Below are 24823 nucleotides of genomic sequence, written 5' to 3' on the forward strand. Positions count from 1 at the left end.
GGCTGAATTAAGGGCTCCACAGGAGCCTTTGGCTCATTCCTTGCAGAGTTTATTAGTTGCTGCTGCACACATGGCTAAGTTCCTGGAAGAAGTCCAGCTCTGAGGCACCTCTCAATTCCTCCAGCTTCTAAAGCTTGCAAGAAAGTGGCTCGAGTGTTTTGCCTCCTCTAAGCTCCTGTGTAGAAGGCCTCCCCCCCGCAGAGAACCGACAGGCTTCGGGAGGGGTGTGCAGCCCAATGACTCCCAGTTATTGAATTTACCTCCCCAATTACTGTTGAGTGTCCTAGACTGTAAAGGGGTAAATACCAACAGACTGTATTATTTGAGAAACAGTATGCAATTGTGTAATTAAAGGCAGGTGTGTAACGCCATGTGCAGCAGAGGAAGGGTAAATTTCAGCATTTCCTGATTAACCAAGGGCATTATGGTGTAAACCTAATGTTCTCAAGATGGCTATCATTTATGTGGAGTTCATGTATAAGTTTATGAATATTTGGTTAAAATTCACCCATCATACCCTCGTACACAGTAATTAAAAACATCATGTTAGTAGCCTATAAAAATATTTTTGTGATTTGGTAATTATTCCAAACATCAGAGTTCTGTGCTCCTCTACCCCCTGCCCTTGTTTCTTCCTGTTCTATATTGTATCAAGCTAATCTTGGTGATGGAAAAATAAATAAGTAGCAGGGGAGTTTGGAAACCTTCCAATCACAAAAGCTCCTGAAACTGAAGCAATATCCAATCTAGTTTACCACATCTTCTAGGTGGGCACTCCTTTCCTGCCTTTTAGTGATGCTTTTAGTATTCAGAACAGCTGTGGAATTAAGCATTACAAACGAGAAGAAACCAACATGCAGTCTTTATTTTTCCCCATCAGTTCCATTGAGTTATTAGGTTACAAAGTGAAAATGAACACACTCTCAGACGGATTTAATTTCAGTTTGGGCCCAATGCCAGACAAAGCAAGTTTCCTCATAGTTCTCCACCCCATCTTTTCTCTACCATGCATATAGTCCCATCCTCACTCCATCTTACATTCACATATACCAAGAACAAGCTACTTCTACAGCACAGAACCAGATCCTCCTCCCTTGCTGCCTTTGCTTGTCTTGTTGCTTTCCAAGGGATGACTAGCAGCCAGGCCAGATCTGGTTTGTAATGCAGATTTTTAATATTTAAGAAAATGTTGGCTACATAAAATATACATTTTCATACTCTGGGTGTTACCATCACAGTAAATCTTTCCTGTTACATCACCAGGGAAATGTTTCTGGGAGGAGCCAATTACTCCCAGATTTCAAAAATAAATCAAATACTTGATTAAAATATTAAAGCTATAATTCAAAGTACAGTTTTTTGGCATAAGGTTAACTAGTGATTTAGATATGGTATTTTGGCTTACAAAATCATGCAACAAACATGAATTTCAGAATACACGAGTATACAGCATCAGCAAATCCATACAGAAAGGAGAAATGTAACAGAAGCAGTTAAGCTTTTACACGTACAGACTAGCACCAAATTGCTATTCACTGCAATTGTCTTCTTTCTTGCCCTCTTCCCATGGACTCTTCATGAACAACTGCACTCTATTTTTATAGACTGCAGATGTTTGGTTGCATCAAAGCTAAGGCAAGTAGTGGAAAACAGGAGAGGAGGTAGATTTAATTACTGTGTTTGAACATTTGTTTTCCCTCCATCTTGTACCATTCTCCACAAGTAGAAGCACATGATCAATACTAAAAGACAAATGTATAAAATGTTGATTTGGCCCATTTCATATTGGGCTTTTGGTTGCAGAATATTTTTGTCTTCTTCTGGTTTGCAAAACTGCAAAAATGCTGCAAATAATACACTGTGGAGAATTATGTGTGTACTTCCTATAGAATTAAAAGGGGTATTAAAGGTGGTTTCTTCCTGTGTTGAGTTTTGTGTCCTTTACTGTTAAACAAGTAACAGAAGAAATTCCGTAAGTGTGCCTGCATACTTAGGATTGTCATAACGGTGATGATACACAAAATTGTGTCATGAAGTTTCATTAGGATTCCTATACTCCGTTAGGCAGTGTATGACTAGTCTGAATTTAAATAAATGGCACGCCCTACCAACAAGAACAGCATGCCTGCTAATAAAGCAAAAAATACTCCTATTGGAGCCAGCATGAAAGACCAGCCATAGCGTACATAAACAGCAAAGTCTGGGCAATCCATTTTTTTCATGTTTGTGTAGTTTTCAAGATCAGCCATCGCCTGGACCCAGATGACATACATCACGACTACCAGTGAAAACAAGACACCTGGAAAAGAAACATCCAGTTTTAACAACAAATTGTGAGACAAATGCTGAGTGCATTTACTGGTTACAGTAATACCTAGAAATCCACCCATGTTTGCAGCCCCTCTGCAAGGCAGTCAGCCACTACTGGGTATTTTTTGCCCTTGGCTTCTTCTAACAAGCTTCTTTATTTCTCTGCCTTGCTTCTGATCTGCAATGGAAGTCACAATCTCGTGGCAAAGGGTACGTTTGGTTTTGGTGTGCAGACTGTGGCACAGTCATGTTTGAGGATAAAATTCACTGCTTTGAATTCAGAAGCCAGAGAAGGCGGAAGGAGAGAAGGTGGGATGGGGTGACCTGGAAAATAAATTCTATGTATGCTTCCCATTCTCTGATATTGTTTCTATCACAGTCTTTTGGATGACATATAAGGGGAAAAACAGTAAGGGGTAGGAAATCTTTCTATTCTCATCACCTCTCTACATTTTTGCCTCTTTTTTAATGAGAAGCACTTTGTTTGGAATATTTGGAGTATTCTTATCAAGTATTATGCAGACAAATTCAAATATATTTCGCTCAAAATCTTCCACATTAGAAAAGAAATTGCTGGTATATGAACAAAACCCAGTAATAATGAAGTAACCACTATGAAGCAGGTATTAGTATCAACTTCAGAGTGAATACAAGAGTTTCCTGGAATTAATCCACTTCATAATTCACAACTTTCTCCCAGCCACTCCTCTGAAAGGCCTTTGGATTGTATACACATGATAGCAATAGGAGCACATGTACTTACAAATTTTGCTAATCTCTTTGTTACTATAAACCAGAAGGAGATTTAAGAAGAAAATGCTTTCCAAAGTATCAGTTGCATGCCTAATCTTTTATTTTAGTTTAGAGGAATGTGGACACTTAGGAAAGGCAAGCCTGAAGCACAGATGCTCCAGCAGAAGATTCACTGGAAAGCTGAAGGCACAAGTCTGAATTTTTTGCATGCTCCAGCCTGTACCCACTTGCTCCCTGAGCTTCAGCTGTCGTAGTACATGGAATAGGAGCAGGGCTATCTATTCTAACATGAAAATATTAGGGGCACACCACCTATCTTTTCCTCTGATGACACATATACTTAATTACAACCATAAGGCAACACAGTACCTCTGGGAACACTTACTGCCAAACCTAAATCTGCAGGCTGAAGAGAGCAGAGTACAAGTCTAAGGTGCTTGAGGTCTCTTCCCAGTCCTGCTAAATACTTATTACAATACAGCCCTGAACAAATGTGACACTTGTGACAAAATCCGTAAATGCACTTTGAAAGTATCCACAAAGAGGCATTTGCCTCCAGATCCACTCATCCAGATATTCTTTCATGGTTCCCATTCCTTATCCCCATCATGAGATGCTCCCTCATCACTGCCTTTCCCTGCCATTACTATCCACTTAATGGGGAGCAATAGGAGTTGCATCAATCTCCCATTTGCTTCAGGCAAAATCAGACAGGTTGGCTTCCACAATTGATGATGGCGATCTGTTGACATTCTTGTTGTTGCTTTATTGTCAAAATGTAAGAAGTTTACATTCTGGATGTCCTGAACATTTGACAGGTGAAAGCTCACAACTCAGTGTTTATGATCATTGTTTTTTGAAGCCCATGAAAAAAAAAAAGCTGAAGTAGTTAACCTGAAAATCCCAAAAGAATTGCAATTTCTAAGAGACCGAAAGAGAAGAGAAAAACTTAAAATAAGAAGGAGGCAGGCACTTTTCCTGTCTATGAAATACAGTAATATATTTCCAGGATTACATTTTTTGCACAGGCTTGAATTCTTGACAAAGTTTAAAAAATAAACAGTGAAGGGAAAAACCCAACCCTCGACACTCAAAGGCATACATTCAATTTTGGAAGCATTTTACCCAAGAAAAACAAAATTTTGGCAGTATTTAGTGCTACAGTTGTATTAAACATACAACTGTTGAAACAATCATAAGGAGGGATCACCTCAGGGTCAGATAAAAAATAAAAAAGTAAATTAAATTGAAGACTCCAAATAAAAGTCAAATTGAGCAGAAGATTTCTGTAACAGAACATGTAACAGATAACATAGGCAACAAAGGCAAATTAGATCCAAACAGAGCTCATAAGTTTTGATGCAAAAAAGTGAAAAGATTCTGATCCAACTTCATAAAAGAAATTCTTAGGCATGGAGTTTGTTTAATGTTTCAAATGTCAACAACAAAAAAATGTCCCACAAACAACTCAATTATTTGGAAAAATACATTGATAAGATGGAAAAACCCAATCAAACATTGGAATTTATCTCTTCAGATGGCTGTGGCAGTTTCTTTTCAAATGCCCATAGTCTTCAATTTATCCTCTACGCTGGGGCAACCTTAATCCAAACGAATAATGAATACAGAAAGCAGTGATGTATATTGCCTTATGGCGTCAGATAAGTACAAGGCTTTGAACATCTGGAACACTTTTGACGTCCAGCCTCCTGGGCAGTCACAAAGATAAGCAGCCCAGTTAGTATGGAAGTCTTTGAGAGGTGCTTTAATCTCAAAAAGGGCACCCCTTATTCTTCAGGCAGTCTGAAGAAACACCTCAGTGGTTAAACTAGAGCTGACTGTACATAGGTGCAAAATAGCAAGCCAGTGCTGCCAGTGGTAAAACAACTTCAGCTAAGCTGAAATCCATCAGGTGATTTCACAGCAAGCTGCTAACACGCGTCTGTGGCAAATTGCTGGGTATGGAAATTTGCTCAAGAAATGTATGTCAAGCAGAGATAAATGTCCTTTAAAAAAGAAGAAAAAGGAGTGGAGAATATGTAAACCTTCTTAGTTAATTAGGCACTGAAAGAGTATTTAAGGGCTCTCACTATCTACTAATGGAAGCTAATTAGTAGGTATATTGTTCGGTGTTTTCAAGAAATGTCTTAAGCAAAGGAATCAGGCTAAGTAAAAACTGGCCAAGTCACATTGGCTCCAATAGATTTCATTTGTTACTGTTCATCTTGTCTAATTTTCACAGATTTATGATTCCATGGCAGTTAAGCTCTTACAGGGGAGCTTGCTGAGGCTCCTCTATGTTACAAATGGTTTCCCTTGCAAAAGGGAAACAGAAACATTTTTTCACAAATAGGCCCTCCATTTTGTCAGTGTGGTTTTGTTTCCTAAGATGTTAGAGTACATTAGAAGCAGTGGTGAGAACAGGAAAGCAGATCATGTACTTCCATTATCACTAATGCATCTGCTGAAAATGTTTGATGTTTAGGGCCAGGGGCATTGCTTCCTCTCCATCCATTAAGCACTTCAGGTTGTGCTTAAATGTGCAAGTCTCTGACTTGAAGGGTTTTTCCTCCTGGCATCCACACTGATTGCATCAAAACACCCAATTCAAAGGCAAGTTATGAGCTTAAAGAAAGGTTGCTATAGTTTGAATATTTAGCTGGTTGTTAGATTCTAAAAGAATTATGTTTCTTTTCAGAAGATATAACTTCACGTCAGTTCGCACTGTCACATTTTAACAAAACAGATGTTAACTTCAAGAAAAGTTTGAAAGAGAAGTAGTATCAAAAGCAGACCATAATTTGTTCAGTGGACTGGGTAGTACATAAGATTCAGATACATATAACATGAGATAGTTTTTGAAGACCACAAGACATTAACTGGGACATTAATTATGAACTGTAATAGGCATGTCAATTAGCAGTCACTACTTTATATGCTGACTACAAAAATGCAAAAATGTAGATCAAAAGTAGGGTTTATATCTGTTTTGAGGGGGAAAAGAAGAGAGCCATAGAAAAAAAACAGCCCGAGATTCAGAGGTTTTAAATATTCAGGTACTATTCTGGCTTTCAAAGGAGATTTGCTTCTCAAAGCCAGTTCAGATTTGCTTAACACATAACATAGGTATTTATAATAAGCATCCTTCTTTTGTCTATCCATCCTGCAACCTTGTACATATATCTACACTACTTCTGCAATGCTGTGCTTTTGTTATTCATACTAGAATCATAGAATTGTTTGAGTTGGAAGGGACGCTTAAAGGTCATTGAGTCCAACTCCCTTGCAATGGACAGGGACACCTACACCTAGATCAGGTGCTCAGATCCCCATCTAGCCTGACCTTGAGAGACCTTGAGGGATGGGGCATCCATCACCTCTCTGGGCAGCCTGTTTCAGTGCCTCACTACCCTCATTATAAAATGCTTCTTCTTTATATCCAGTCTAAGTCTCCCCTCTTTTATTTTGAAACCATTTCCCCTTATCCTATCACAACTGACCCTGCTAAAAACAGTCTATCCCTCTTCTTTCTTATAGCTCCCATTTAGATAATGAAAGACTACTATCAGGTGTCTCTGGGGCCTTCTGTTCTCGAGGCTGAACAGCCTCAGCAGTCTCATTCTTTCCTCACAGAAGAGGCATTCCATCCCTTGGATCATTCTTGTGGCCCTCCTCTGGACGTACTCCCAGCTCTGTGTCTCTCCTGTACTGAGGACTGCATGAGGACACAGTATTCCAGGCAAGGTCCCACCAGTGCAGAGTAGAGGAGCAGGATCACCTCCTTTGCCCTGCTGGCCACACTTCTTTTGATGCAGCCCAGGATAAGGTTGGCTTTCTGGGCTGGTGAATGTACATTCCACTGAAAAGTAGAATGAAAGTGAAAAGTGAAAAGTACATTCACTGGAATGTATTTAAACCAAAGGCATTGTAGTAACCACAAAATCTTGCTGAAAAATAATCTACCGTGGTCTGTTTAAGTATTTTAAACTAGCTCACTGGAAGATCACATAGTCACTCAATGGCTGAGTTTGAAGGCACCTATGAAGGCCATCTGGCCCAATCCCTGCTCCAGCAGGGCCACCTACAGCAGGGTGCCCAGAGTCCAGGTGGTTCCTGGAGATGTCCAAGGAAAGGATCCCACCACCTCTGGGCAGACTGTGCCAGTGTTCCATTATCTGCAGAACAAAGAAGTGCTGCCTGGTATTCAGAGGGAGCCTCCTGTGTTCCAGTTTGCACCCACAGCCTCTTGCCTTGGCACTGGTCACCACTGGGAAGAGACTGGCTCAGTCATCACTGCATCCTCCCTTCAGGTACTTATAGACAATTATGAGATCCCTCTAAGCTTCCTTTTTCTGCCTGCCTCAATATATGTATAGAGAATTCAATATTTTTGAAGAAAAATCATGTATTGCTAAAAGTAGAAAAATAATCTACTTCTTTACATCATCCCCAATCACAAGATTTGGACTGAACATCACTGAAATGCTAGTAACTCGCAAACATCAGCCATGCCTATGCAAAACTAAGGAGAGATCAGAGTTAGACTCCTTCCTGCTGGAGAGTATTTTCTTACATAAAGTTTATGCTGCTTGTGGAAGACAACAGGGAGAAACCTTTTATTTATATAACTACTGCTATTCCATCCTTCCTCTGTATCCACAAGTTTCCTTCACCAGTTTGTCTCTTTCCTTCAGAATATTAGTCATGCCAACAGGAGTTGAGTAAGCATCCATTTCAACTTTAATAAGGGATGCTTGTTCATTATGAAGGAGAATATGTTAACATTAGTATATATTTATTCTGGGAAATCTATCCCTACACTTTTGCACATGCTATCATGAATGTCATGAACTCACATAGCCAACTTCTCAGGCAAAACTGCTGAAATTAAACAAAAAAAAAAAAACCAAAAAACCAACAACCTCAATTTCAAAAAAAGCAGATATTTTTAGGAACAATGTGTACGATGATGTATTTCTACATTTTCAGCATTTAGACCTTTTCCATAGCATGCAGCTGTCCATTTGCCCTTGGCTTCTAGTGGCTATAAAATAAAACAGCAGTTGCATGACTCAGGAATGATGGGGAAAATTATTCCTAGAACGTGAAGTATGTCTGAGAGAGATTAAGACAAGTAAATACTTCCCTCCTCCTCCCTTTTTTTTTCCTTCCATTTTGCATTTTTTTAAAGAACACATATGTTTGATACACAGCTCTGTGCAGTGTGATAAGACATGGACTTCTCTGAGGTCACTCATTTCTGTCTTTAGCTTTTATTCTTTTGAATTTGTTTCAAACCAATACTTTTGCATATTGCAGAAGAAAAAGAATACGGAACCTTTAGAAATGTTTATGAATTCAAGAAGCAGTTTGCTGGCCTTTACTACTTATTCTTCCCACGTAGAAATGCCTTTCACTTGTCAATGGTGAATGGCTGTTTATGGCATGAATCTTTTACTATGCAGACACAAAGACAACAGGTGCTAGAAAGAATGATGTGAGTTTTAACTTCTGCCTAGAAGTTTAGAACTCTCATTTGAGGAAAACTTGCACAACTATGTGTATGTATATATATTTCAATTAATTTTTTGTCCCTGTCCTTATTATAGATCCACTTATTCTGGCCTCTTGTGACCTTTATTTGAAAAGTACTGTTTACATTCCACTCCAAAGTATATGCCGAGGATCCCACTTTAGAATTATGGGAGTTGGCACATATGTTTGAAGACAGATTTTGTCCTCATCTAGTAGCTAAGATTGAAGGCTTTTTTCTCTTTTGGCAGGAAGCAGAAATTTGTAATCTTCACAAGGGTGTGATTCTCTAATGTTCTATGCACACCCTGAGGTCTTGCTTTCTTATCAGTACAACAGGAAAGCTCTAACCGCCATCCAGACATCTTGCAAGAACAGCCCTAGAATAATCTGGATTTTACTGAGAACTGCTCTTAGTAATAATGTTATAGCAACTTTCTTGTCTTATGGTATTTGAAGAAACCATAGGGCTTCTTACAGTTTGCGCTACTTTAACTGCTTTTGCTTCATCCTTTGATGTTGAAGATATGGAAATGAGGTTGCAAAGAGACAGCTTGAGTCATTGACTGCGGTACTGTTGAACTAATATGTGCTTTTTTTCCCCCTGGCATAGCATATCTAGTTCCATGTGCAAGCTCAGGTGAAATTTGAAAGCTTAACATGGAAAGCTGCTAGTCAATAAGCTGCCACAAATACTGATTGTGTGTGTTTCTTCATTTAGTAGTCCAGAAGCACTGCTCAATAAAAGAACCTTGAAGATTTTCTTAAAGATTGAGGTGATCAAAAGGCAGTTCTGTGACTCTGCCACAGATCAGGCAGGAGAATTTCTCTTTGAGTAGTTGTTCGCCTTTTCTGAAGCCAAGATCTATGACACTGGAACAAAAGCTTCAGAGACTGCTTTGTTTTGGAGTATAACCCCCTTGTAGCTCATCTACGTGGGAACCAGTGACACTGGCAGTGAGACCTTCAGTCCTCAAGTGTGTTCCTAGAGAGCACCAACAGAGAGAGGTAAGAGCATGGGTGCCCAAGTGATGATGGTCTCAAACCTGCTGCTCAAAGTCTTGGGCAAAACATGGCATGCACTGTGCATCAGCTCTTGCCTTTGTGGCTAGAGTTGCAATCAGGGTTTAGGCTTCTGTATCCATGAGACCCTTTCTCAGAGACATGAAGACTATTGGGGTGAGAGAAGATCCATCAGGCAACTCGGCAATCTCAGAATCTGCTATAAGGGCAACACTACAGAGTGCAAGCAATCCACGAAGTAGCTGGACTGCATCAACAATGACTTTTTCTGATATGTTTGGAACAGACAAACTAATGGAAAAAATATGATGGACTTAAATAAGAAAAAGCTGATCAGGGATATGATAGATGGTGCTAGCTATGGCTATAATGACTATAAAATAGTTTAGTATCCTAGGAGAAATGCAGCAGGTAAACAGGAGATTTAGGAGCCAGAATTTCAGGGGAATTGACTTCAGCCTGTTCAGGGAATTGGTAGACAGGATCCTAAGGGAGATTATTTTGAGGGGCAAAGGCTACCTTGAAGGACAGAGGATCCTAAAGAACTGGCTGTTGCTCATTGGCAATTTCCTTAAAGCACAAGAATGATCCCTATCAGTGTGCAAGATTTTAAGCAGGGTCCAGCAAAAAGGAAAGTCAGGCTCATATAGAGCTGCACTTAATAAAAGCACCATCAGCAGCTCTCAAAGTACTACTATTGCCCTTTACTCAGCACTTGTGACAGCATACCTGGAACACTGTGTCCAGTTTGAAACTCACCCATGAAAGAGTGATACTGTTAAACTGATGACTACCAAAATGGTTGTTAGAGGGATGGAGGACAAGAAGAGGCTCATCTGGCAAGTTTTAGTCTAAGGAAGAAAACAGTCTTTATCTTTCTAAATGGAGGTATAGAGAAAATAGGAGATAAAGTCTTCAGAGAAGTGCACAGTGAAAGGATTAGACATAATGGTTACAATTTGCAGCAAGGAAAATGTCAGGTGAACACATGGAAAAAAATCACAAACTGGACAAAGTAGGACAAGTACTCAAAGATGTTGTGTTTTCAATTAGTGGATATTTTCAAAACTTGACTAGATAAGGCTCTGTGCTGCCTTATTTTTGAAGCCAGCTCTGCTGAGAATGGGAAATGAAATGTGATTGCCGTAAGAGGTTTTTTACAACTGAAATTTATTCTATGTCATTCAGGATCTCTGCTTAGGCTCTCTTCCACAGGCTCTGTCAAGTGTTTTGTAAGGCAAATCATTCTTCTTTAGCAGAAATTAGGTGAATTGTCTGTACCCATTTTGTCAGTTAAGATTGCAAAAGGATACAAATACTTCAGTCCAGTAGTAGCTATTAAAATTGCTTCATCTTGTATTCTTCTTTAAGGACACACAAAAGTAAGAATGTGAACAATCTTCCTATCTTCTGCTTTCAGACTTTCACTGAAAAAAACTGTGGTGACTAACTTCCTTCTCAATAGCCTACTTTCAGTATAACTGCTAATCGCACTTTGGCAGCAAGTTATGGACATGTTTTAGACACCTTGGTTATGTGAGTATGCTGACTTGTGAGAAGAGCTGAGAGCATCAAACTTTTGGGTATGATTTTGTAGATGTTCTGAAGTTTTGAATAGGATAATGATATTTAGGTAAGTACATTTCCCAAGCATCTCTGTCCTACTGGTATGATGGAGCAGATGCAGAAGAGCTGTCAGGATCTCTCTCTCCACATCCAAGCTAAAATATCTTGTGCTAGCCCAATGGGTCCTGTACTCTGTTGTCACCAGTTTCTTTTGGGAAATCATACCAGAATTTTACTAAATGCTCTTGCTTTTCAACAAGAAAAACAGTAATATCTTAAATAAAACAGCTCTGCTCAATGAAGCTGCTAAAGGGACTAGAAAACAAAGCTTACGAGGAGCAGCTGTCATCTCATTGCTCTACAACTACATGAAAGGAAGTTTCAACAAGGAGGGTGTTGGTTTCTTTTCTCAGATAACAAGTGATAGAATAAGTTATGCCAGCAGAAATTTAGATTGAACATTAAGCAAACTTTCTTCACAGGGAGCTTGGTAAAGCATTGGAACATGCTGCCCAGGAGTGTGGAGTCTGCATCCCTGGAGGGATTGAAGAGATGTGTGGTTGTGGCAGTAAGTGACAAGGTTTAGTGATGGGGCTTAGTAGGTCAGGCAGACTATTTGACTTGGTGATCTTGAAGGTCTTTTCCAACCTAGATGATTCTATGATTCGATAGTATGTTCATCTGAGCCCCCTTCAGAATAGCTTAGCCCCTCCTCCAGGATGAAATTAATTGCCAGCTGGAGAACTTCCTAGCTAAAGTTTTGACTTTTAATGACTATTGTTATTGCCTTCAGCAGGCCTTAGGGAAGCCAAGGGTGACTAGCCTAGAATTGTGGAATCTAACTTGCTTAAACTAGGGCAGACTAACTGACCCAGAGTGGAGAAAGCACACTTCACTTCAGAGGTCTCCTTGCTAGTTCCTGGTGTCTTACCATTTCCTCCCTTATAGTCTCTAACACTTTCTAGAGACAGCAGAGATTTTCACAGATTAAAAATGTAGCAAATGAGCAGGACTTACAAGAGCTTTTAATTAGCAAATCAGTGAACAAAAGTAATGAAATACCTTAGAATTTCCAACAGATCATGAATATTTTTACATGTGTTTTAAAAGTGTGGAGGAGTAATTCCCAAAGGAGCAAATGCAAATATTCCAGAGTTTTTTCAGCAACAATATTATAAAACACTTCACATTTCACTGAAAGTGTTTTAAGAGGAAATTATGATCTTATCAGCATGTGTATGCAGATATGCAATATGAAGAAGGTAAGCAGGTTAGTAGGTCAATAATGGAATTAGAAATAGAGTTCAAGCCTTTTGATCTTGGCGTGAGTGTTCTGCCCCACAACACCAAGATGCATACAAACTAGGATAATGATGAGCACATACTGTCGTTTATATCCTAAAAAACTATTATCTTTTACATCTTTCCAGACTTGTCAAAGTTAACAGAACAGTGACCCAGAAAGCTGGCCGTATCAGCTCAATCTTGGGAGGATGCTACAAATTATGTGTGGGTTATGAGGAAAGAGAAAATTTGGTTATTTACTGAATATTCCGAATTTACTGAATTCTGCATTTCATTCACAGAAGTTTAGAGCTCCCACTTACTCATATTTGACAACTATTTTGTTTACTCCAGTCACATACAAAACACGTCTCCTATACTTGTCATGTGAATATGCTGTGTCTTTCAGCTTCTTTAGAATCTCCCATTACCACCTTCACTGTCTTTGTGTCCCTGACTAAAAAAAGCTCCTTAGCAGAAGTCCTTGAGAATCCTACAAGGCTGTATCCCTAAAGATACATGCCTTTTCCTGCTCAATAAGTAGATTGAAAATGCAGTGATTCCATGAATGGTCCTGTACTTCTTAATTTTTTATTGTAATCAAAAGGTAGCTTTCTGAATGGCTTCAGATAACAGTAGAAAGAATTGCACCCTGGGCAGATGCTCCTCAAGTCAAAGCACAGAGGCACAAATTTCTTTTTTTTTAAACCATGATTGTATAATTTTTGTTACAGAAAATGGGGAGAAATACCTCATCCTTTCTATTCTAATGCCTTAACTGATGGAGCAAACAATATACTTACCAGCAATAATGTAAAAGCCTCCTCCTACTTTGTACAGAATGTGGCTGGCAAAAGGAGCTGCACAGATGATCAGAAAACTAGCCATCACAATAGTGATCACTCCCAGGAGCATAAGAACTGTCCAGAAACCTCGATAAACTGGAAAAAAGAAATAAAAAGAATGCATATCACACTTATTTAGAACTTAAACAAGTTATGTATTTGGCTAATAAAGATTTTTCTTTTCCACTCTTCCACTTATTGACAAACCGAACATTCATTCCGTTGTGCATGTGCATTATGTGTCACGTGGATCAAAGGAGATTCAGAACCCAGTTCCTATCTGATGATCATGGAAAACAGGGTTTAAGTTACCTCAAATGAAGTCTACCTGCTTAACATTTAGACAGTGACTTGAAAAACAGTAACTTGACAAAATTTATGAAAAAAAAGATCAGATCTTTTGCAGCAAAGATTCTTTGGGAGAAATGATTGGACTGGCTGGATCTAATTGTTTTACCAAAATTGACTGGGAGAAACAGAGAACTGTAACGTTATGACTTTCTCAGTGCTCAGTTCCTATCACCAAAAGCAATCTGTAAGTTCTCTATAACTTTCAAGTACATCGTTCTTATTAGTTTATATACAACAAAAGGAAATCTAAAGCAGGAAAGAAGAGAAACATTAGAAACTTAAGAAAAAAAAAGTTAATTTAAAAAGCAATTTTTAAACCAGGCTGTTTCCACTCTAAAGTTCTTTTTATTTTATTAGAATTTGATGTTTCAGAAGTCCCTGCTAGACAGTGCCAAGCAGTGCTTAATTAATGGATGCAGCTGGTGATAAATGAGCCGAGAGTTTTGTGACATACTCTGGCCAAAAGAGTCTTTCTAACAACTATTTTTTAGCTGCCTAATTGCACATCCATTTAACAAAGTCATCATTTTACAAATGCTACAAGACTGACATAAATTTCTCCCATGAATTTAAAAATTGGTACATTAACAGAACCCATTAGTAAAATTATGAGTTGCAAAGATCTCCATCGTCAGTTCAGAAAATCTTGAAGCACTGACAATTCAGTCAGTGAAAAACATTTCCACCCAACTGAGGGAAAGCACATAAGCCAGCTGGCATGTCAGAAAAAGTGAGTCACAAAAGAAACTGCCACTTATCATTTGACAGCACCTACTTACTGTTATAGCAAAACACAACTAAGTAACTATTATACTGGTTCATATCCTGAAAGTTTCAAATCCATCCTGCCTGCTAAAGCCAGCTTCTGGAATAATTCAGGTTTGCTTTCATCTGAAATCTGGAGGTGAACTACATGTTATCAGCTTGTGCTTCCCATCAATATGTTTCAAAAATCTACAGTTTTCAACTTGACCAGCTTAACTCATGTTAAAATATACATCATCTTGCTTATCTCAGCCTTATATATGTATGTGCTAGTTAGATCACATTCACCACATCACATTAGCCAGACTTTTAAAATAACGCCCTTTTTAATCCAGGCAAAGACTCAGAGACATAATTTTCCGCCACACTGATCAGCAGATTTGGGCATAGGGAAGATGAATGTGTCTGAAATTAGGTGGCAGAGGAATAAAACTGTTTTTTTGGTTCATATCCAATACACGGCTTCCTTCTATGTAAACAAATAAATAAATAGTAGGTGAGAAGTAAGGCTCTGGTTCAGCTAAGCAGTTAAGTGTGTGTTATGCTTTAAGTACTCAAATTCTTAGGGGATTTAGGAACCTGTTTAAAGTTAAACACATAGTTTAATGATTCACTTGATGCAAATGGACAGTGAATGGAGGCTAGAGAAAGTAAATCTCCTAAGTCCTTCAGTCTTGGGTCTTTGAAGCAATTTCATATTATTTTACTCATGGGGCTACTTTGTTAAGCTCCATTGCAGTCCCCAAGTCCATGGGACATTACTTCCTCATTTAAAACCTAATACTGCTAAATCAGCCTATAACCACCCAACTATTTTACATGGATGGCCCAAGGTACTTCAAAGTCATGCTACATAACAGGGCACATTGGCCAAAATGAACTTTGAAAGGGCTTACTTCAATATCATTATTGTCACTCGCTGAAGTTGTACAGCAGTGTTTCTAGAGATGGAAGAGGACATAAGCTTCTACAGCATAATGAAATCAGTGTGCAGTTTCATTATCTGCTCCTGACATAAGCTTTTAGTGAAATTTTACCAGAAAAGCTTGATTTGCTCAAATATTCCTGAAAAATAAACACAAAAGGAGTACAAATATAATTGATGGAAAAATGTTTAAACCTCTTTGTGACTATAGAAGAGATAAGCAGTTTCTCTGCTTGGACAGAATAACTATTTTATGCATTATAAGTGAAATACTGATTTGACCTAGCTATCTTCTGGCATAACCTTCCATTGTATTCCTCTATAAATAATTATTTTCTCTAGAGAACTGTGGGGGTATTCTGACAATCCTAACAGTTGTTTATCCGGCAATCTATCATTAAACATCAATTAGAAAATAAAGAAGATAGGTAAAAAATCTGCAGAGTTCCCTAATCTATCTTTTTATGCAAAATCCTACCCCCACAATCTACAAGACATTAAGATCCTTTGTGGCACAAGTCCAAGGAAACATCTTAAGAGACCCTGGAGTGTGTCCAGAGAAGGGCAGTGAAGCTGTGAGGAGTCTGGAGCAGTAATCTTATGGAGAGAGGCTGAGAGAACTGGAATTGTTCAGTCTGGAGAAGAGGAGGTTCATGGGAGACCTTATCGCTCTCTACAACTGCCTGAAAGGAGGCTAAGGTGAGGTGGGGTCTTTTCTCCCAGGTAACAGAGAGAGAACAAGAGGTAATGGCCTCAAGTTGTGCCAGGGGAATTTCAGGTGGGATGTTACGAAAAATTTCTTCTCAGAAAGAGTAGTGAGGCACTGAAACAGGCTGCCCAGGGAGGTAGTGGGGACAACATTACTGGAGGTATTTAAGGAAAGGGTAGGTGTAATTATTAGGGACGTGGTTTAGTGAGTAATATTGGTGGTAGTGGATGGTTGGACTAGATGATCTGAGAGGTCTTTTCTAACCTTAACAATTCTATGATTTACTAAAGCAGTTAAAAGGCAACCGTTTTTTTGCAAAGAAGAATTCACTTACTTCATATTCAGACAATTTTTGCTTAGACCAGTTTCCCACCTTCTCTGTTTAGATGAGCAATTCCCATGGGGCAAATAAGTCAAAATTACAGTGTAACCCTATTGCTGTCATTAGTTTAGCTGGCATGAACAGATGAACAAAAAAGAGCTAGTTGAAATCAGCCTACCTAATAATAAACTTTCTAAGTCAATAGCATCACTGCTCTGAGATTGAGGTGAACCATGACAGCTAAAAAGCAACAGAAAATGCTTTTTGAATTATGGTTCTTTATAGCCCCTGAAAAGGAATGATACTGTGATCCAAGCAGTCTGCTTTAATGAATAGTTGTTCAGTGCACCCATATAAGGTGTTAAGAGAAGTCTGCATATTTCAAGTATTGCTGAAGTAGTTCATAAGACTGCCCATTTTCTGGCCAGACAACAAGGAATTCACCTCCGCAAAAGGTAGTAGGCACTAAGTAAATTTACTTCACAGGTATGTCAGAATTATCTACCTCAATTAGGTATATTATTCCAAGTATTTCCTGCAGTGGAAGAAATAAAGTATAAGCATTACCACACAGTCTGTAATAAACATATTTGCAGTGTTAACCTTAGGTATCATTGCTCTAGAGTGCTAAACAGAGAGATGTATAACTTGTCTTGGTAAGCTGTCCCTTCATCAGGGTACAACATTTGTCTTGGTAGTGACAGGCAGGCCTAAAAATAAGACAGTACTTAGAGGACAACAGGAGTACAGCTGGTATGTTTGTCTTTGAGCTCTGCACCTTCAACCTATATGCTGCGGGAATAGCACAGCTGCAATATATTCCTCCAAAATTGCATGACCTGTAATTCTGCCTTGCTACTGCTTTTCTCCAAAAACATCCTAAGTCAGATTCTTCAAGAGACTTCTGCATCATTTGAAAAGTAGCCATAGTATTGGGTTTTGAGCAAGTGAGTGAATTATGGAGAAATAGTTTAGTTACGAAAAGGCTCCTTTTGTGGATTCCAGATCCACAATAAACTCGAGCCACAGTTTCATGTTTTAAGATGTTACTGGTGCATGATGTGAAAAGGAAGCAATAATGCATTTGAGAAATTACACAGTCATGCCACCTAAAAGGCATGATAGTTTTTACTTGGTTGCAATGCGCACCTCAGAAGTTACATAGTCAGCTATTCAGGATCAAGCTTAGCCCATAACACCACGTGGCACACATCTACTTACTACTAGAGACACTGATATCAACCTCACAGATATATATCACATATTTTATTGCCCTTGCTGGCTTCAGGAGTTTCAAAATCTCAACAATGGAAAGGACTTGGCCCAACATTCTATGACCAAGAACTAAATCAAAACAACAACAAAAAAAAATCTGTTTAATATTGAACGCACTACAAAGCTGAAAGTCTTTTTGAAGAATGTTTGTGTGAGTACAGTGCTTCATTGCTAATAACAGTTAAAATGACTTGGAGAACTTGCCAAAAATTTTTACCAATAAATTTAAGTCCTAAAGTGAACCTTTCCTGTGATTTGACTATACAGAGTATTTTAGAACATGCTTACTATTTAATGTAAGAGATATCAAAGTACTTTTGACAACAGGCATCAAAACGCCACCCACAATATAAAGTACAATGAAAGGTAAGTGCCTGAGCTGCTCTAAATCAGAAGCATTTTCTCTGCAGATAAACCACTGTAAACAACATTACAGCTCCCATCAGAAGAGTGAGGCAACACAGTAAACCTTGTGAAACTGTTCCAGTTTCACTAAGTACCTTTCACTATGCCATAGTAGTAATAATCTTTTTTTTTTTTTTTCAAATAACCTTAACAGTAAAACAAATATAGTATTTGTAGTATGAATATATTGCTTTTTTAAATACTTCCTGCTTCATTACTGCTTAGTGGCTGGGGAGTTCTCCCTCAGTAAATGTACTGCATTACAATTTCTCATGAACAATTATATGACCATCTTACGTAACAGCATTTTTTCCCCTAAAAATAGGCTACTTCTAGCATTTCACTAAACAATTATTATTTTCAGATTTCATTGCTGATATTTCCTAGATTACAGTAGGTTAATTTTAGCCCAGTAACAAACATGCCAGTAAATTTGATAACACTATTATAGATGCAATAGTTGCTGAACCACAATTTCTCTTCAGTTCTGCAAACATTCTGCATTGCATATCATAGGCACTACTTCAACACTGGCAATGTGCCCAAGACTGGACTAAATAAGATATAAAGGCAAGGAAAAATGTACTAGCAGCTACAGATCGGAGTATTAAACTGAAGTGCCAGAGCACTCCATTAAATGGCTCCAAATGTAGCTTCAGGCAGCACTGAGGCAATTTACAAAGTTAAGAAACTACTGTTTACTTCCAAATAAACTTCGGAAAAAAAACACCCCTCAAAAATAAAATTAATGATCTGAGGAAGTGCTAGATCTTGCACCTCTTTTTCTTAGAAATTATCACACTTTAGACAAACAGGACTACTTGTATGAGTAAGGACTTCAAACATTTTTCAAAACAATTCTAGTATTGTCTGGTAGTACAAGAGATTTTTTATAAAAGTGTGAGAGCCTTGAATGTCACTGTTAAGTAAACCAGTGATGTGATACCATTAATTAACTTAGCTTGCAATTAATTTTTATTTAAGTACAATACTATTATATTTTCAAAATAGCATGATGGGATAACTGATCTAATTATGATTATACATATGTGTATGTTTTTTATAGGTATATTTTAGAATAATATATTTCAAATAAAATAAATAAAAGATCACTACTCCAGTACTTTCACTGTATGGTCTAACTTTTTTTTTTATTTCTAGCTTTCAGTCTGTTTCACTTACGTTTGTGAATCATCAAAGAAATGAATCTGCTGGTGACACAATGAAGTGCTGTCTGACTGCTTAATAGCTGCACACTGGCATGGCTGTCACCATAAACCATTGTAACATCACAGAAAGCCACTGGAGACAGGATTCCCCTGACTTCACTTAGATTCCTATTTCAGGTTAAGACAAATGGCATTGACTGCAAATTTCTTTAAGTCCATTAACTGTAAATGATGGCTAGCACAGATATTGATTGAAGCTTACACTGCAGGTAGGTAAAGTCCTCCTCTCTCCACCATAATACTTAACAAAACTAGAGCATGAATAAAGCCATAATAATTGAGATTAAGATAAAGAAAACTGCAATTTCAAATAAGTCTTTTCTAACCCTTCCAAGCAGATCATGCATCTGACAGTAATGGTGAAAGGAAACCTGAGACATTAAAATATGCATTTGAATAAGACTGTAACTCTTGGCACCAAGAGCTCATAGTCTAAGTCTCCTCACCAGCTTGAACCAAGCCTTTTGAGTAGAGCATACTAACACTTTAGACTTTGAGATCTTTCGTGATTGAGTCTTTTGGAATATGTCACATACACACCTTAAAACCAATATATGAAAGGATGTAAATAAGTTAAGAGAGGATAGATTTAGCTTCTTTTTAATTATATCTTAGAAAAAAAAATATCTGAGCCAAACTGCTACTGATACTAAAGCCAAAGGAATTACTGCAATAGAGAACTTGGTCCACTCATTCCAATCAAAATTCATCCAAGATTTCATGGTTCCTCAGGAAACTTATGTTTGCCTGAGCTATTCTAACTGAATGGTAACATAGCATTCCAGCTACAAACTATGCTTTTGTTTGCACTAGGGGCTTCAATTAAAGCCGATTTGCTCTGATAAGGCCCCACTGCCTCTTAAGCCAAACTGTCTATAAAAGAATTCACATGCCCTTGCTTGCTGAGAAAGTTCTCTTAACAGAAGGCTTGAGTTTTTAAGAAAATTGTGTTGTACATACACGTTTGATTTCTCTAATGAAATTTAAAGCTTTTTATTCAGCTGTTTATTTTTCAGCAAATTGAATATTTTTCAGATGACAGCATATTTCTTCTTATACACTCCTAATAAAAATAAAACTTGAGGATCTCTCTAAAAACAAAGTGAAAAATCATTCTGAAGAAGTGTGTGGTAGACCTTTTTTATCCCCAAAAGTGAACATTTTGACAAAACTGTTATCCACAAAAATGGAAATATTCTATCTATTCTATCAAGGTACAGTAGCAGAACCAAAAAAAAAAAAAAAAAAAAAAAAAGGCACAATAACCCCTTTCATTCTGAGCTTTTTTATTCTTTTATTGAGATATTCTCATATCTAATATGAGAATATTAGATTCAGCCATGTGGATGTACAAATAGTTGACAAACTGTTTTTCTGCACAAAGTCAAATGGAGAGTTTTCACCGCAATCTTTTACAGAAAAGCATTTCCTTCACTGTGAATCAAGAAGGCAGTAACTCTCAGTACTTCTTAATTTAGTAATTGTAGATTCTGTGAGGTTTTAAAAAGCCAAATATGATGGGCAGGCCTGTCAAAGTACACTAAAAGGAAACTGAGTGTTTGTACTAATAGAAGAGATGATGATATAACTTTCTTAATAAAAAGTTGTGAAAGATTCTTAAGCAAGTATACCTGCTCTGGTAAATAATTCCGTTTAGATGCTGAAAATGAACTGGAGGCACAAAAAAAAACTCTCTAGTTTTAATGAGATCCAAAGCAATCCAACTGTATCTATTTATACAGCAGGAATGGCTCTGAATATTCTCTACCTGTGCCAGTATCTATAGTACAGTTCTGCCTATTTTTAATCTTCTAATATGAAATATAGATAGGAAAATTATATTTGAGCAGTGTTCTTTTGGCAAATATTAACTGAAATTAATTAAACTTTTGATGATATTCCTACTCCTTTCTTCTTCTTTGTTTGTCCACTTCTATGTAATCATGCAATATGATTTGAAGATCCTTTGTGAATGTATGAGTGCATGGTTGAATACCAACTTTGTCTAGATTATTAGGAGCAGATGGCTCTGTCATTTTCAAATGAAAAGATAAACTGTTCTAGATGTGCTTCAACATTACAGATTAGATCTCTGACTCTGAATGGTAAGGTATGAATTCTTCGTGGACAAACAGTTCATAATTTCTAAAGATTAACAGAACTGTTACCAACACAAATTCTTTTCCTTCTCATTTTTGCAGCATAAAAAATGGATTAGAAAGACACTTCAAAGTTAGCAAAGGTATAATTACAGCTTCAGATATCACTTAAGTCATTGAGTCAGTAGGCTCAGATACAAGCAGCATTCATATGTCACAGGTTATTTTAAAAATTATATGAAATAACCATCAGAAGCAATAGTCTTAAAAATACATTTGAAAAAAGCCCTTGATCTGATGAAATGTGACCATTTTTTTGAGCTGAGTAGAAAAAACAGAGCTTTCCAGAGCTTTCCTTATGTATTCAAACACAAGGTTTTCAGTGCTCTGTATCTTACATACATATATATATATATACGTATGTATCTCTGTTACTGCACCAGTTTCTTGGTATTAATATCAGCTTAATATAGTAAATATTTAAAAATACTAGAATTTAATTCACAGAACAATACTTCACAGTAATATAGTGTTAGTTTATATTATTCATGTATAGCACATAATATTCAGTGTCTGTGTCAGTTGAGAGAAACTGGTACCTCCAGCATTCAGTGCAGTATATCTGAGATAGTTGAATAAAATTAGACTGTAACAAGGCCCCTCTCTTCATTACTCATAAGGTAAAAATGCAATATATTTCCACATGTGATTTATTTATTTAAGAAGAAACAGTTTAATTGGAATACATGAGAAGAAGTAATTGTTTAAAGCATTCATCCTAAGAAAGATACTTTTTATTTTGAAGAAAAAAAGCATGAAAAGGAAATGTTTCTGCTTATAGAAATGATTTCCATTCTGCCATCATACTTACAGCTACGCATTCATTTAAGTGCTTTGCTAAATAGTGTCTTAAATATGCATGTTGTAAAAGTCTGAGAAGTACGAAACACCAAAACTGTATTAATTAAACTGAGTGGATAGATAATGCAGTTCTGCACTGAAGCATCTGAATTGTTTTCTTGAAATTATGGGCATTGTATCCATTTGCAGCCAAAAAAAATACTTACTGACTGCAGAGTCATAAGAAGTTGAGTTGTGTTCATCTCGGATATGAGGAAATGGTGAGAGGTAAGCATGTGTACAAATCTTAGAAGGTGACTGATTGGCTAAAAGAAAAAGAAAGATCATTATTAATATTTTACTGCTTTGAGAATTTAATATCCTAAGACTGTTCTTCAAATTGATAAGCAGAGTTTCATAGGACAAGATTCAGTGTTCCCTCGTAGTAGTTTTGCAGAGGATTTTGCTTTCGTAAGAGACAGCAGCCTTGATCTTCTGCCAGGGATACTCCTTAAAGGGCAGCTCAGATTTGTACTACAGGAACAGTAAAGCAGCCTGGTTGAAGGGAAGGATCTGGTACACTGCAACACATACTTTTATACATACTTTTATATGTTTATATTAACATATGCTTTTACATGCATATGCATTTTTCTGTTGCGAGAGTTAATTATTTCTTGCTCATTACAGCATATCCAAGCAATGTATTTAGCAAAATATGGGTTACTGAAGTTAAAATTGTATGAAAGCATCTGTTTTTCACTAGGTTTCTTAAAACTCAGCAATAAGGTGAGGGATAACTATATCTCACAGGTTGGGTCAAACACAACAAGGTAAGATTTGCGAACTTTTCTTCATTTGAAATTTTGGTGGCAAATACTATCTTCCAGAATCCTGGCACATATTGAAAGAAAACAGGTCATCCACACATTTAGTAGAGGTTTTTTTCTGAAGGAGATGTGCCCTACACCATTCTCACCTACTCATAGAATCAGCTGGAGAAACTGCAAGCAAAAACTCATGGACTTGTCCTAAGCATGAGGCTCTGTTTCTCTGCTTTATGAAAATGAACAGACCATTAACAACACAGCAAGAGACTGTCTTGATAAAAATGGACTCTCAGTTAAGATGACAGGCTACTACTGAAAGAGTAAGCTGATACTTAAACATGGAGGATTTTGTCCTGGGATATCCTTTAGTACATATTTTAAAAGTGTTTGTCACTTTTGAATTTGTTTGAAGATAAAGAACCTGATTACTGAAGAAACCAAATGAAATTCAGTGACTCATCAGCACTAAGAAAAGCTCCACAGCTTTGAGATCCAACTATTGTAGATAACATAAAAAGAAAGGTATTACTTACTGTACCAGAACTTCCACATGCTGGTGTTATGCTCTCTTATATTTCCACTAAACCAGCACCTCCAGAAGAAACCTTCATGATGAAACGTGGCCATCTCAGTCTATGAAAAGTAAAAATAAAAATGAAAGCCTTTATCATACTATTTTTCAAACAGCTGAAAGAATGAAGTTCAAGTGAAATTAAGATATGTAAAAAATAACACCATTACAATGACACACAGCCTGTCTGAACAGAGGTTAGCTATAGCCTCTCTACACAGCTATAGTTCACAGTTACAGTTATAGTGAGAGAATGTCATATTGCAAAAGTAGTATCATAAAAATTTAATGAATTTTAGACTTGATTACAGCTGTTTACAAGAGGTTTTGAAGTAGGCTTAAAAGCCTCCAGAATGTCAGTATGAGTATGTTCAAAAATTCATACAAAATTCAATCCCTATGAAACAAATAAATCCAAGAAATTATAAATAAAAATCCATACTAACCTCAACATCTTCAGGTGCTTTTGAACACTTTCCTACTTCTGTAGAAAGAAGCCAATAATCAGTTCCAAATGCCACCAAAAAGAGCAAAACTCCTAGAGCTGCGAATAAACCTCCAAAAAATATTCCCACACTCAGTTTCATTATTGAACTTAAAAAAAAAAAAAAAAAAAAAAAAAAAAAAGCAATTTTTTTTCTAGTTACTTAAGAAAAAAAAGAAAAGTATTAGGCAAGTGGCTAGAAAGTAGTTTGGAGAGTACGGCTCATATCTGAAGAAGTTTCTCTTTGCTTGATTTTCTGCTGTGTTTCCCAATGCCCTGTGAATTGATTTGTGTCTCCTAATTCGTGTTCCGTGTGGCTGGCTCAAGCCTGACAGATGAAAAGGGCCATCTATTTTAGGACACTGATGGCAGAGCTTCATTCTGTTTCTCTGTCTGGGCGAGGCCAGTCAGAAATAGCTGACCTTCCCCTAACTAATCAAGGATTGACTTGAAATATTATTGCAGCTGGTACATGAACTTCAGTGGAGCTGGAGCTGCAATAGCCCTGTCAGTCCATCCAAAACATGATACAGAGTGCAGAGGTGCAATAAGGGCTTCTAAGATCCAGTATTGGTAGTGAAAGGTTCCCTGGCTACTAGCAGGGAATGAAACACACACATCACTTTGGAAGTTACTAGCAGCCACTTTACTAAATAAAGACTGAGATTTTTTATGAAACTTTGAAAACATGGTAGCCAAATCACA

General features: G+C 37.4%; 1 protein-coding gene across 1 annotated transcript; it reads right to left on the minus strand.

The window, feature by feature from the left end:
• Positions 1-843: 843 nt before the first annotated feature.
• Positions 844-24465, minus strand: TMEM182 (transmembrane protein 182). Its single transcript, XM_042868476.1, has 5 exons — positions 24081-24465; positions 23597-23696; positions 22461-22559; positions 13272-13409; positions 844-2299 (listed from the first exon to the last, which is right to left on the minus strand). The coding sequence occupies exons 1-5, from the start codon at positions 24219-24221 to the stop codon at positions 2076-2078; spliced, it is 702 nt and encodes a 233-aa protein (XP_042724410.1). The 5' UTR covers positions 24222-24465; the 3' UTR covers positions 844-2075.
• Between the last annotated feature and the right edge of the window lie 358 nt (positions 24466-24823).

Source organism: Lagopus leucura, unplaced genomic scaffold (assembly GCF_019238085.1).
Source record: "Lagopus leucura isolate 7727_CA_CO unplaced genomic scaffold, USGS_WTPT01 Super-Scaffold_100001, whole genome shotgun sequence".
NCBI lineage: Eukaryota > Metazoa > Chordata > Aves > Galliformes > Phasianidae > Lagopus > Lagopus leucura.